Genomic DNA, 11,850 nt, shown 5'->3' with positions numbered 1-11,850 from the left:
TGAGCCTGTTTGAGAAATTGGAACTGGAAATGTTGCAACACCTGCCCAGTCACATACAAGGAGTTGGAACTTCTTGCTGCACATTTAACTTTTTATGTCTGCATTATAACTTGTTCATTATATTCCCAATAATTTGCTGTTATTTTCCTTTTTCATTTTAAGGTGTTCTTCGACTTAAACCTGTATCTTATCATTTGAATTGCCCCAAAAAGATACAAAGTATTATATTTTAGTTGTTCTCTTGAGAGAGATGATTCTTTTTAAATTGAAACTTTGTTTATTCTGCACGTTTTCAATTGAATACCAAATGAATTCAATTGAATGATTACAACTCCATTGCAAAATTAATTCAAATATTAGAAAAAATAGTCACTTTTGATAATCGGTAGTCCAGGTCGAAGACCATGTGAGTCATGGGGTAATGACAAACACGGAGCTCAATAATAAGTAAGAAAGAAACAATAGGAACAAGTTAAAAAAAGTACGGACAAAACCCAACAAAAAACAAATAATAATAATAAAGAGGAAGAAAACAAAAACAAGCAATAAGAGGAACAAGACAAAACAAATATGGAGAGTCATCAAAAGTGGAAGACAAGGGAAGATGATCGAAATTAATGGTTGTTAATAGAAATTTCTCTGTTTTTATTAATGTACAGGTACTTTGTCATTAGGTTATAAAAAGTGGTGCACATATATGTATATGTATATAAAAAAAATATAATAAGTCTCAATCAAGGTTATATATATCTTTGATTTATATCTCTTTTTGTATCTTTAAATAATATAAATAATATAAAGAGCCACCATTTTTGCCCAAGCCACCATTTTTGCCCAAGACTTTTTCAGGCGAAATAATTAATACATTGTGCATTAGTTGTTGTTCTTTGCAAATAGAAGGGTCTATTTTGCCCCTGTCGATGATCGGCCGTCCGAATTCAGGTTGCTAAAGGACAATTCTAACACTGTCACCAACAACACGAAAACCAATAAAGTATTCCTGACAAAAAAAAAAAAAACAAGAGTTGTTAGAGCATCCCCATCAAAGAATATAATGGAGATAATGTCAGGGAAGATTAATAGGTGGAGGAGTGAGAAATGGAGAGAGAAGAAGAACTGAAGCATCTGCAAGCACCCCAATATTGGAACAGTAATTGTGTCCTTTGCATCCTCCTATGTTTCTCGCGTCAGGCGCGTCAGGGGCAACTAATGTGCCTAGCTGCACGCGCCCGCTGGGCGCGTCAGCCGCGTCTGACGCGGCTGACCATCCATTATTATTATTATTTTTTTTTGTTTTAAAAATATGATTTGTTTGTTTTTTTTTTCTTCCCCATTTTCTTTTTCCTAATCACACTCACAAAAACTCCTCAATTACCGCGAAAAAACCCCACTGATAAGGATGCTCTTAGAATTATTTTTTTCAAAACACGAAATCCAATAAACAAAACAAAAAAAAAAAAACAAGAGTGGTTAGAATTGTTCTTTTGATTGGTACTGCAAAAAAGTAGTTTTTTTTTTATTATTTTATTATTGTTGACAGATATCTGAAAAAAATCAACAAAAAAACATTAACAAAAAAACAATAGTTGTTAAAAAAGCTTTTGTGCTTTAAAAAAAAATCAACAAGACAAGAGTTGTTAAAATGATTTTTCAGGAATGATTACGATGAAACAGTTATTTCTTTAAGCTAAGACAATAACAGATGAAAAATGGTCCTTCCTCAAAACCTTATAAAACACATGCTCGGAAATTCTTCAAATTGCATCAATTCCGGTATCTGCACTTCCAAACATGTAAGTTGCAATTCAGATTGTAATAAAAGTTAATTAATATTATTGTAAAATAAATTATTTTTATTATATTCATTTATGTTTTTTTAGCCATTTATGTGGAATTTAGTTTGCTCCTCACAGCAAATATTGAACAAGTCATCTGCTACTCATTTCTTACATCAATTCAGATAGCTGCACTTCCCTAACTGTGAGTTCAAATTACCAACTTTATATACTTCTTTTAATTGTAAAAGGCGATTTCTATTATTATAAAATTGTTTTTATTTATATTCATTTATGATTATTTATTTATGTTGCATTTAGCCATTTAAGTGGAATTTAGTTTGCTTCCCAAAGCAAATATTGATCAAGTGATCTGTTACTCATTTGTTTACTAATTTTAATTTCCCTAAAACAAACATATATAAAGACAGTTATCAAATTAATAATTTCACAAGGTATATAATTAAAAATCTAAAAGTCAAGGAATTGTAACAACTTTTTACAATGCATTCCTAAAATCATATCAACACATACAGTAACAATCTTGCTGCCATAATGCCTCCAAAAAAACACCAATACCACAATGGTAATATATTTGTTGAAGATTAGATCATATCACCAAAAAAGTCTGGTCGCGAGTAGAAGAATTTCCACAATTCATTTGTTGAGATTCCATACACTGAGTTAAAGAAAAAAATCACAAACTCACAGTGATGAGAAATGGATTAAAAAAATATATAATAGCCTTGAAAAACATAAATCAAAGATGGGTTACAAAAAATTAAAAAGCAGATGAATCAAATAAACTTACTCTACCTGATAGCTTGAGGAGATTGGCTTGACTGCTTTAAATTTTAGAAGAGGAAGAGAAGGCGAGGCAACAGGCAAGTCAGTGAAGTCACAAATGAGACTTTAATAGTAGAGATCTGCAAAACTTTATCTCACACATGCTGTACTATACTAGCTTATATAAAGTACAACACTCCTTCACGCCTGCACTATCTATAATGTATATATGTATTAAAAAATTTAATATATATATATATATATAAATATTATATAATATATGTAATGGACAGCATGCTGCTGTCCATTACATATATTATATGTATATATGCAATGGACAGCCGACAGCATGCTGTCCATTATTTATATAATATGTAATGGACAGCACTATCGGCTGTCTATTACACACATATATATACAGAGTATATATATATATACTCGGGGAGTTGGGGGCGGGGCGGGGAGGGTACTCCCCATCCCCGTCCCCGCCGGGGAACTGAATGTTCCCTCCATCCCCGTCACCGTTCTCCTATTTCTGTCCCCACCCCCGACTCGTAGTCGGGTTTTCCGTCGGGTACGGGTACTATTAACATCCCTAATCTTTGGTTCTTTAATAGATCAGGCTATGTCTGGCCCAAATCAGCAACATCTTGGAAAATTTGTTTTTACGATCACACTTGTGTGAGCCCGTCTCGCGAATCCTTATTCGTGAGACTGATCGGGTCGGGTCGAAGCACCACACAAATGTAACACTTATATGTGCAAATATCATACTTATATGTTCAAATATAATAAATATGAGACATTATCACATGCATATGTTTGAGATTTTGTAGCTCTTTATTTTTTTTCTAAGCATATGCTCAAAAGTTATTCCTAATTAATAATTTTTTTTTGGAAAAGAAGGAATTAATCTTCCTACTTGATAATTTTTTTTTCCAAAACATGTTATTGATCAAGTAATCTGCTACTCATTTGTTTGCATCAATTCCGATATCTGTACTTCACAGCCTGTGAGTTTGAAATTACAACTTTGTACACCTATTTTAATTGTAAAAGCTAATTTATATTCTTATAAAATTATTTATATTTATATTCATTTATGATTTTTTATTTATATTGCATTTAGCCATTTAGGTAGGATTTAGTTTGTCCTCAGCAAATATTGATCAAGTGACCTGCTACTCAATTGTTTAGTAACTTAAACCCCCTACAACAAACAACAATAAAGACCATTAATTGTGAAAATTCATATATGAATTTCAATAATGGTATGATACTTTATACAACTTAAATGCACAAGTTGAAAGTTTACATATAATGCATGGAAGTTACTTCATCATTGTTGATATAATAGTAGTTATCCCGTTAGTAAACAAAAACATTAGTCTATCAACTAGACAAGAAGTAAGCATATAAAATTACCGATTCAAATATGCATTCTAAGATTCTAAGGAAAAACCAATAAAAGTATCCTATCGCACATAAAATTTATAAAAGAAAAGAAAATCAGTAATGAAAAAGACATAATAGAAACTCTAAAAGCATATAAACTCAAAAACTCACAGGTCATATAATAGAAACTCTAAAAGCCAATTAATCCAAAAAATAACATAAATTCAATAACAACAATATTCACAATCAAATCATAAATTAGTTTTGAGAGATAATCATAAAAGCATATCCATTAACAATAATCATAAAAAATAAAGACATTATAAATTAAAGAAAATGAAATCAGGCAACTATAGCAGCACTACCTTAGTTGCGTAGATGTGAAGAGGCTGTAGAGTAGTCATGGAGCAGGCTGGTCGCTTTCGAGGTCTGACGGATCAGGGCTGGTAGGCTACTCGTTTCTAGCCATCGCCATTTGATAAGATTCGCCAGTGGAGGTCTATGTCTGTGATAGTGATGTAGTTAAACCTCACCTCTGTGGCAGCGTGAGATTTAGAGAGTTATAGCATGTATATACACATTGAAAACTTCTAGTGTAATTAATTTGTTAAAGCGTTGCTAATTTGAACCCCCTACAAGTAACAACAATAATTTGTGAAAGTTCATATATGAAATTGAATACCGTTATGATACTTGATACAAATTAAAAGCACCAAGTTGAAAGTTTTAATATAATTCATGGAAATTAATTGATTATTGATATAACAGTAGGTAGCCAGTTACTGAGCAAAAGAATTAGGGTACAAAAAATAAATTAAGTAAGCGATATGGTATCCCAAAGAAAATAAGTATTAAGTAATATAAGGATACAAAATTACGAATTCAAATATGCATTCTAACATTTTTAGGGCAAAAGTAATAAAAGTATCTTAGCATACATAAAATTGATAAAAGAAAAAAACCAATATTGAAAAATACATAATAGAAACTCTAAAAGCATCTACACTCAAACTCACAGGCCATATAATACAAATGGTAGAAGTCAATAAATAAAAAAAAAAGTTAGCAAATATTGATGAAATGATGTACTACTCATTTAGTTGCTAATTTGAACCCCCTACAATTAACAACAATAATTTGTGAAAGTTCATATATGAAATTGAATAACGCTATGATACTTGATACAAATTAAGATCACAAGTTGAAATTTTAAATATAATGTATGGAAGTTAGTTCATTAGTGATATAACAGCAATTAGTACGTTAGTAAAAAAAATATTAGGTTATCAAATAGACAAGAACCATATAAAACTACCAATTCAAATATGCATTCTAGCATTCTAAGGGAAAATTTTGCGATGTTTATAAAAATAAATAAATATTATTTTGCCGAGATTGCTAATCCCAGTCCCTAACCCAAAATTCAAGTTAACCAATCCCATGAAGCAAATAATGTATTTTAACATTTTATTTACCTACAATCAAACCCCAACATTTAATCACAACAATAAGACAATAAGGCGTATGCACAGAATAGGAGCGACAAGATTACGATTACTCGTCAAGATTACAATTAATCACAACAGGTTAACAGCCAACAATAAGCAAATCATATTCAATCACAACAATATTCATAACCAAATCATAAATTCATTTTGAGAGATCAAATCATAAAATCATCTCCATTAAGAATAACATAAAAAAAATTAATTAAAGAAAATTAAATCCGTCAACTAGAGCAGCAAAACCTTAGTCGCGTATAGGTTTAGAGACAATAGAGCACTCACTGAGCAGTTTGGTCAATGGCACGGTCTCACGGAGCAGGTCTGTTTGAGGATTCGTTTCTCGCAATTTCCCGTTGGTAGTCAGATTCGCTGGTGAGGTCTGCGTGTGTGAGAGTCATGTGGTTCGACTACACCTTTGTGAGAGCGAGAGAGATGCCGTTAGCGTTCGTTGACCATTAAAGTGACAGAGTTAGGCCATGTATATATACATGGAAAATTTCTGGAAATATATACAACTCCTTTGTAATCACCATCGGTGACCCTCGGTTTACCATGAAGTTGACGGCGGATCTACGTTGGGTCGAACGGTGACTCGGGCCAGACAATATGGTGTTGGTTCCGATAGAATGCTCGTATCGGGATTTTGGCATGCGTCGGCGGTAGCGTGCGTTGACATATCAGGTCTGCCTCCTCACTATAAGCGGTTTCGTCGGCGCTGAAGGATCAGGCCTACCTCCGATCTTGGCTTTACTCGGGATGGTGGATGTTGCTGACGTAATGCAACTGGGTCTTGGCAATGGTGATTAACATCCTTGCTTCCCGCTATCGATCAGACCGACGACCCCTCTCTCCTTACGGCGAGTCTCTCTCTTTTCCTTTGTGGTTGCTTGTGGATGAATATAGATATCTAGAGAAAGGATATGAATGAAGAATGAACATGATGAACGGCAATACGGGTTTGAGCCTTCTACAAGTGTTTGACATATATTAAATTGGACATATTTTTCTCCTTAGAATAAAAACATTAGGAAAAAAAATTTTCTTACATCATTTAAAAAAAAAATTATTTCTCACATCATTAAAATACTCAATTATTGATGTGGAGCAGTCATTTATTCTGTTTTATTTCGTTTTCAATTCTGGACCTTTCTCAACTATTCCAAGTTGTGCTTATTTTCTGTTGACTTATTGTTCAATCATGCAATCCTTTTCGAAAAGTCGTGCACGCTTTACGCCAGAAGAATTGCGTGAGCGTAAAAGAAATAAAAATAAACAATCATGGAAACACCTGTCATCACAACAACAACTTCCAAATGAAATGCAACGTTTAGACCCTCAGAACGCGTCTCAACAACCACCACGTCCTTCACCTCTGGCATATAATACAGGTGCTCAACTACTAAATAGATATTGACAATGACTTTATAAATATCTTTCTACCCTTTATTGACTGTTTTCCTTTTTTTTTTTGCCCTGTTCATGGTACGGTGACATTGTTCATGCGTATATATGCCATTTGGGACAATGCGCACATAAATTCATGAAATTTAATCCTTTGCTTATAAATTCACACATTATATACACAATGAATGGTGTACGCCTTGTCCTCTCATTGTTTATTGGTTAACGTCATGATACATCAGAACCGTTTGTGTTGCCGACTATCCCTGATTGTATTTATTGTGGAGCTAAGCGCATTCCGTATGAGCCACTTGCTTTTTGCTGTTGTAAAGGAGAAATTGTGCTTGTGTCAAACGAAATGCCTTTGGTGCTAAAAAACCTGTACACTAGAGTTGATGATGCCTCAAAAAATTTTCGTACATGTGTTAGGACTTACAACAACACATTTGCTTTTACTTCGCTTGGCATTCATCAGTATGACAAAGATCTTTGTAAGCGTAATAAAGGCATATATACGTTCAAAGTTCAAGGGCAAATGTATCATTTTATCAATAACTTATTACCTGATGGTTGTCCGCCGCGCAATTTACAACTCTATTTTTATGACACTGATCATGAAATTAAAAATCGAGTTGAAAGTGTTGCTAGATTGGAAGAGAACATTGTCAGAGCTTTGATAGAAGTCATGTCTTACAATCCATACACAAATTTCTTTAGAAGTCTTAAGGATGTTGTTCACTCGGATGACTTTAGTATTTTGTTGAACTCTTCATCTTCATTCGATCAAAGACTTTATAATTCGCCAACTGCCTCTCAAGTTGCTGCTGTATGGATTGAAGACTACGATGGAGTTGGGAATAATAGGGTATATGCACATTGTGGTCGGTCACAAAATATCCAATACTATTATGGTTGTTACGATCCATTACAATACCCTTTGTTATTCCCATTTGGTGATGTTGGATGGCACGAGGGTATTCAAAGAGCCTTGCAATCGAGGAATTTACAACCTCTTGGTTATGTAAATTCTTTATCTATTAATGCAAACACACAATCATCTGTTGATGATCTAATTCGAGCAGAGGAAGCGGTGTTTCGAGAAGGTAGGAAGCGATCCTCAATATCTTGTAGAGAATATTATGCGTACAAATTTCAGGTCCGAGCATGTGATAACTCTCTATTATTACATACTGGAAGATTATTTCAGCAATTTATTGTTGACATATATATTAAAGTTGAAACACAAAGACTAGATTATTTTAGGAAAAAACAACAGTTTATTAGGTCTGAAAACTTTCAAGGCCTCGTTGATAGCGTTGGAATTAGGTCTGAAAACTTTCAAGGCCTCGTTGATAGCGTTGGAACGGGTGCTGAAAACTTTCAAGGCCTCGTTGATAGCGTTGGAACGGGTGCTGTGTTTGGTAATGAGGTCGGACGCAGAGTTATTTTGCCATCGTCATTCATTGGGGGTCCTAGAGATATGCGTGGTCGATATATGGATGCAATGTCGCTTGTCCAAAACTTTGGAAAACCTGATATGTTTTTAACCATGACATGTAACCCTAATTGGCCTGAAATTAAAGGCCTCTTGCAATACAATGACGATGCACAAAATAGGCCAGACTTGATTGCGAGAGTATTCCACGCAAAAATGCAAGAACTTAAGAATGATATTACAAAGAAACAATTTTTTGGTTAAGTTGTTGCGTACACTTATGTAATCGAGTTCCAAAAGAGAGGATTGCCACATGCTCATTTCCTAATTATTCTAAAAGACAAATGTCATGCAATGTCTCATTCTTTTGTTGATAATTTCGTATCGGCAAAAATACCGGATAAACATCTTCAACCTGCGTTGTACGAGCTTGTAAAAAAACATATGGTTCATGGTTCTTGTGGTTTTCTTAATCCAAACTGCCCTTGCATGATACAAAGGAAATGTAAATCTGTACCTACTTGTAAAAGTAAATACCCCAAACTATTTAGCCATGCCACTAAGTTTGCTGATGACTCTTATCCTATTTATAAGAGACGCAATACACCCTTTTTTGTTCAGATTAAAGGGTTTAATGTTGATAATAGATAGATAGTGCCTTATAATCCCCACTTATTACTTAAGTTTGATTGCCATATAAATGTGAAAATATGTGCCAGTATTAAGTCTGTGAAATATATTTACAAAGGTCATGATAGAGTAAGCATGACTTTGGGTGATAACACCGATGATCGTGTTATTGATGAAATTAAAGAATACCAAAATGCAAGATGGATCTCGCCCCGTGAAGCTGCAAGGCGTATATTTGGATTTGGAATTGCAGAGATGAAGCCTGCTGTAATACAGTTGCAGATGCATTTAGAAAACTCACAATATATCAATTTTTATGGCCATGAAAGGATAACCTATATAGTGAGTAGAGAAGATTCGTCTCGTACTATGTTAACTGAATTCTTTGCAATGAATCTTTCAAGCGATTTTGCAAGAACTTTGAACTTGCTTTATGTAGAATTCCCTTGCCATTTTGTTTGGTGTAAGTCAAGCAAGTCTTGGAAACCTCGTAAACAACTTACAGTTATAGGCAGACTTGTTGCTGTTAATCCAACTGAGGGAGAACGGTATTATCTACGGTTGTTATTAATGAATGTCAGGGCGCCAACTTCGTTTGATTGTTTAAGAACTGTAAATGGTAAAATCACTTCATCTTTTCGTGAGGCTGCTGAGAAACTAGGATTACTTGCAGGAGATTTCGTTGTTGAAGAATCGTTAAATGAAGCAGTATTATTCCAAATGCCTTTGAGTTTGCGAAGTTTCTTTGCAACGCTTCTCATCTTTTGTGATATTTCAAATCCTATTTCATTATGGATGAAATACAAAACACACATGTGTCAAGACTTTTTAAAGACAGGCTTACACACAAATGCTGAGGCCGAATCATTAGTCCTAAAGATGATTGCCAATATAGTACAAGAAATGGGCAAGAAAACAAAAGATTACTGCCTATTTGATCTATTGGAATCCTATGATTTCGCAGGACGTCTTACTAATGAGATTTTGCACGAGAAGAACTTGACGGTTTCTGAGGCAGATCTTTTAGCTATTCATCAACTCAATGTTTTGCCAGCGATCAGCTTTTAAAACTATTACGGATGCTGTTTTAGGTAATAAACCTAGTGCATTTTTTGTTGATGGGCCAGGTGGTACGGGGAAAACATTCTTATATCGTTGTTTATTAGTATTTGTACGTTCTAAGAGATTGATCGCTCTTGCAACTGCAACTTCTGGCATAGCTGCATCTATATTACCTGGCGGTCGCACCGCACATTCTCGCTTCAAACTCCCACTTGATGGGAATGATAAGTATGTATGCAATATAGGTAAACATACTGCTGATGCGAGTTTACTTCGCCATAGTAAATTGATTCTTTGGGATGAAGCATCCATGGCACATAGGAATATAGTTGAGAGCCTTGATACAAAGCTAAAAGATATAATGGATTGTCAGGATTTATTTGGGGGGAAAGTCATTGTATTTGGAGGAGATTTTAGGCAAACATTACCAGTTGTAAGACATGGAAAGAAGGAAGATTTCATTGCAGCATCTTTGGTTAAATCAAGTACTATATGGCCGCACATTTGTCGTTTGAATTTAGTTGAGAATATGCGTGCATAGGCTGATCCTACATTTGCAAGTTACTTGATGAAGATAGGTAATGGCACAGAACCTGCTATTTACCAAAACAAAATAAATGTGCCTTCTCAATTTCCTGTAAAAAAATGTGGATCAAAGTCTTTGTTAGATGCGTTGTTTGATGCTGTATATCCAGATTTACATTATTTCTTCAATGACCCATACCCACTGATGGACAGAGCAATTTTGACAACAAAGAATGAATTTGTTGATGAGATTAATATGCTTTTGCTGGAAAAGTTCCCTAGTGAGAAGAAAAGTTACATCAGTTACGATGAACCACTTGATTCAAAGTACTTGCATTGCCAAGATTATTTGCATACTTTATCTCCTCCTGGCTTGCCTCCTCATACTTTAAGCTTGAAAAAAAATTGTCGGTAATCTTATTAAGGAATCTAAATCCATGTGAAGGCTAATGCAATGGTACACGACTCATATGTGATATGTTTGGGGATCATACCATAAGTTGCATTATTGCAGTAGGGGAATACAAGGGTAAGCATGTATTGATACCTAGAATACCACTTAAACCATCAAAGGATGAAAATTGTCCAATACCATTCAAAAGAAGCCAATTCCCCATAAAAAATTGTTTTGCAATGACAATAAATAAATCACAAGGCCAAACTTTAGATTTTGTTGGCCTTTACTTGAAGGAATCTGTTTTTAGCCATGGCTAACTATATGTAGCGATGTCCCGTGCAAAGACTGCATCTTCTTTGAAAATCGTAATATGCAACGATTCTGATGACTCGACTAGCATAAATCTTACAGAAAATGTTGTTTATGATGAAATCATCAAGTACATATTATGATAGCTTAATTTAATTGCACATCAATTACAAGTGAGTATACTTTGCATCATATTATTGTATAATCAGGGAAAACTTATTTGTGAGGACAATTTTATACGCGTCTAACAGTATTGCATTTTCTTAATTGCGTACAACATGGAGGGATTTGTTTTGATACCGGATGTTACTACTGAGTCACGACAATGGCAGCGCAAAGTTGCAGTGGTACAAAAACTAAATACGCAAGAATCAAGGAGAACACCAGGAAAGAAATATAAACCCATAATGTTGCAGGATGAGGCTGTAAGTTTTTAAATTCATTGCAAATATTAGGCCTCAGTATTATTGTTCAAAGATGTCCCTATCTTATTTTATGTCAAATATAATTACATTTCGTTCACATATATGTACGTATTTGATACTTCTTTCAGGGTAACAAAGTGCAAGCAATGTTGTATGACAACGACATTGATGGGCTTGATAAAAGACTCGAGGTGTCTTCTATATA

General features: G+C 34.3%; 2 protein-coding genes and 1 long non-coding RNA gene across 4 annotated transcripts; 2 read left to right on the top strand and 1 right to left on the bottom strand.

Moving 5' to 3' along the window:
- Window positions 1-614: 614 nt before the first annotated feature.
- Window positions 615-2,761, bottom strand: LOC116030785. Of its 2 annotated transcripts, XR_004100448.1 has the most exons (4): window positions 2,592-2,761; window positions 2,310-2,454; window positions 1,728-1,777; window positions 615-1,000 (listed from the first exon to the last, which is right to left on the bottom strand). It is a non-coding gene; the product is annotated as an uncharacterized LOC116030785 (long non-coding RNA). The 2 variants fall into 2 exon arrangements; XR_004100447.1 differs by lacking the exons at window positions 615-1,000; window positions 1,728-1,777 and having other exon boundaries at window positions 2,210-2,454.
- Window positions 2,762-7,220: 4,459 nt separating this feature from the next.
- On the top strand, window positions 7,221-8,561 carry LOC116029649. Its single transcript, XM_031271696.1, has 2 exons — window positions 7,221-7,965; window positions 8,164-8,561. Exons 1-2 carry the CDS (start codon window positions 7,221-7,223, stop codon window positions 8,559-8,561), a joined length of 1,143 nt encoding a protein of 380 aa, XP_031127556.1.
- Window positions 8,562-9,062: 501 nt separating this feature from the next.
- On the top strand, window positions 9,063-10,929 carry LOC116029648. The gene is made up of 3 exons (XM_031271694.1): window positions 9,063-9,971; window positions 10,111-10,464; window positions 10,531-10,929. Exons 1-3 carry the CDS (start codon window positions 9,063-9,065, stop codon window positions 10,927-10,929), a joined length of 1,662 nt encoding a protein of 553 aa, XP_031127554.1.
- Window positions 10,930-11,850: the final 921 nt, after the last annotated feature.

This window comes from Ipomoea triloba, chromosome 9, assembly GCF_003576645.1.
Source record: "Ipomoea triloba cultivar NCNSP0323 chromosome 9, ASM357664v1".
NCBI lineage: Eukaryota > Viridiplantae > Streptophyta > Magnoliopsida > Solanales > Convolvulaceae > Ipomoea > Ipomoea triloba.
The sequence above is the reverse complement of the archived record's forward strand: the minus strand, read 5'-3'. Positions and strand labels throughout refer to the sequence as shown.

What these genes read in the sequence shown, in the direction of transcription:
- LOC116029648 (XM_031271694.1), top strand. Translation starts at nt 9,063, where the DNA reads ATGACTTTGGGTGATAACACCGATGATCGTGTTATTGATGAAATTAAA. An exon ending in TAGCTATTCATCAACTCAAT is followed by an intron (nt 9,972 to 10,110) that starts GTTTTGCCAGCG and finishes GTACGTTCTAAG; the next exon opens with AGATTGATCGCTCTTGCAAC. An exon ending in ATTTCATTGCAGCATCTTTG is followed by an intron (nt 10,465 to 10,530) that starts GTTAAATCAAGT and finishes ATGCGTGCATAG; the next exon opens with GCTGATCCTACATTTGCAAG.
- LOC116029649 (XM_031271696.1), top strand. Translation starts at nt 7,221, where the DNA reads ATGCCTTTGGTGCTAAAAAACCTGTACACTAGAGTTGATGATGCCTCA. An exon ending in GGAAGCGGTGTTTCGAGAAG is followed by an intron (nt 7,966 to 8,163) that starts GTAGGAAGCGAT and finishes AAAACTTTCAAG; the next exon opens with GCCTCGTTGATAGCGTTGGA.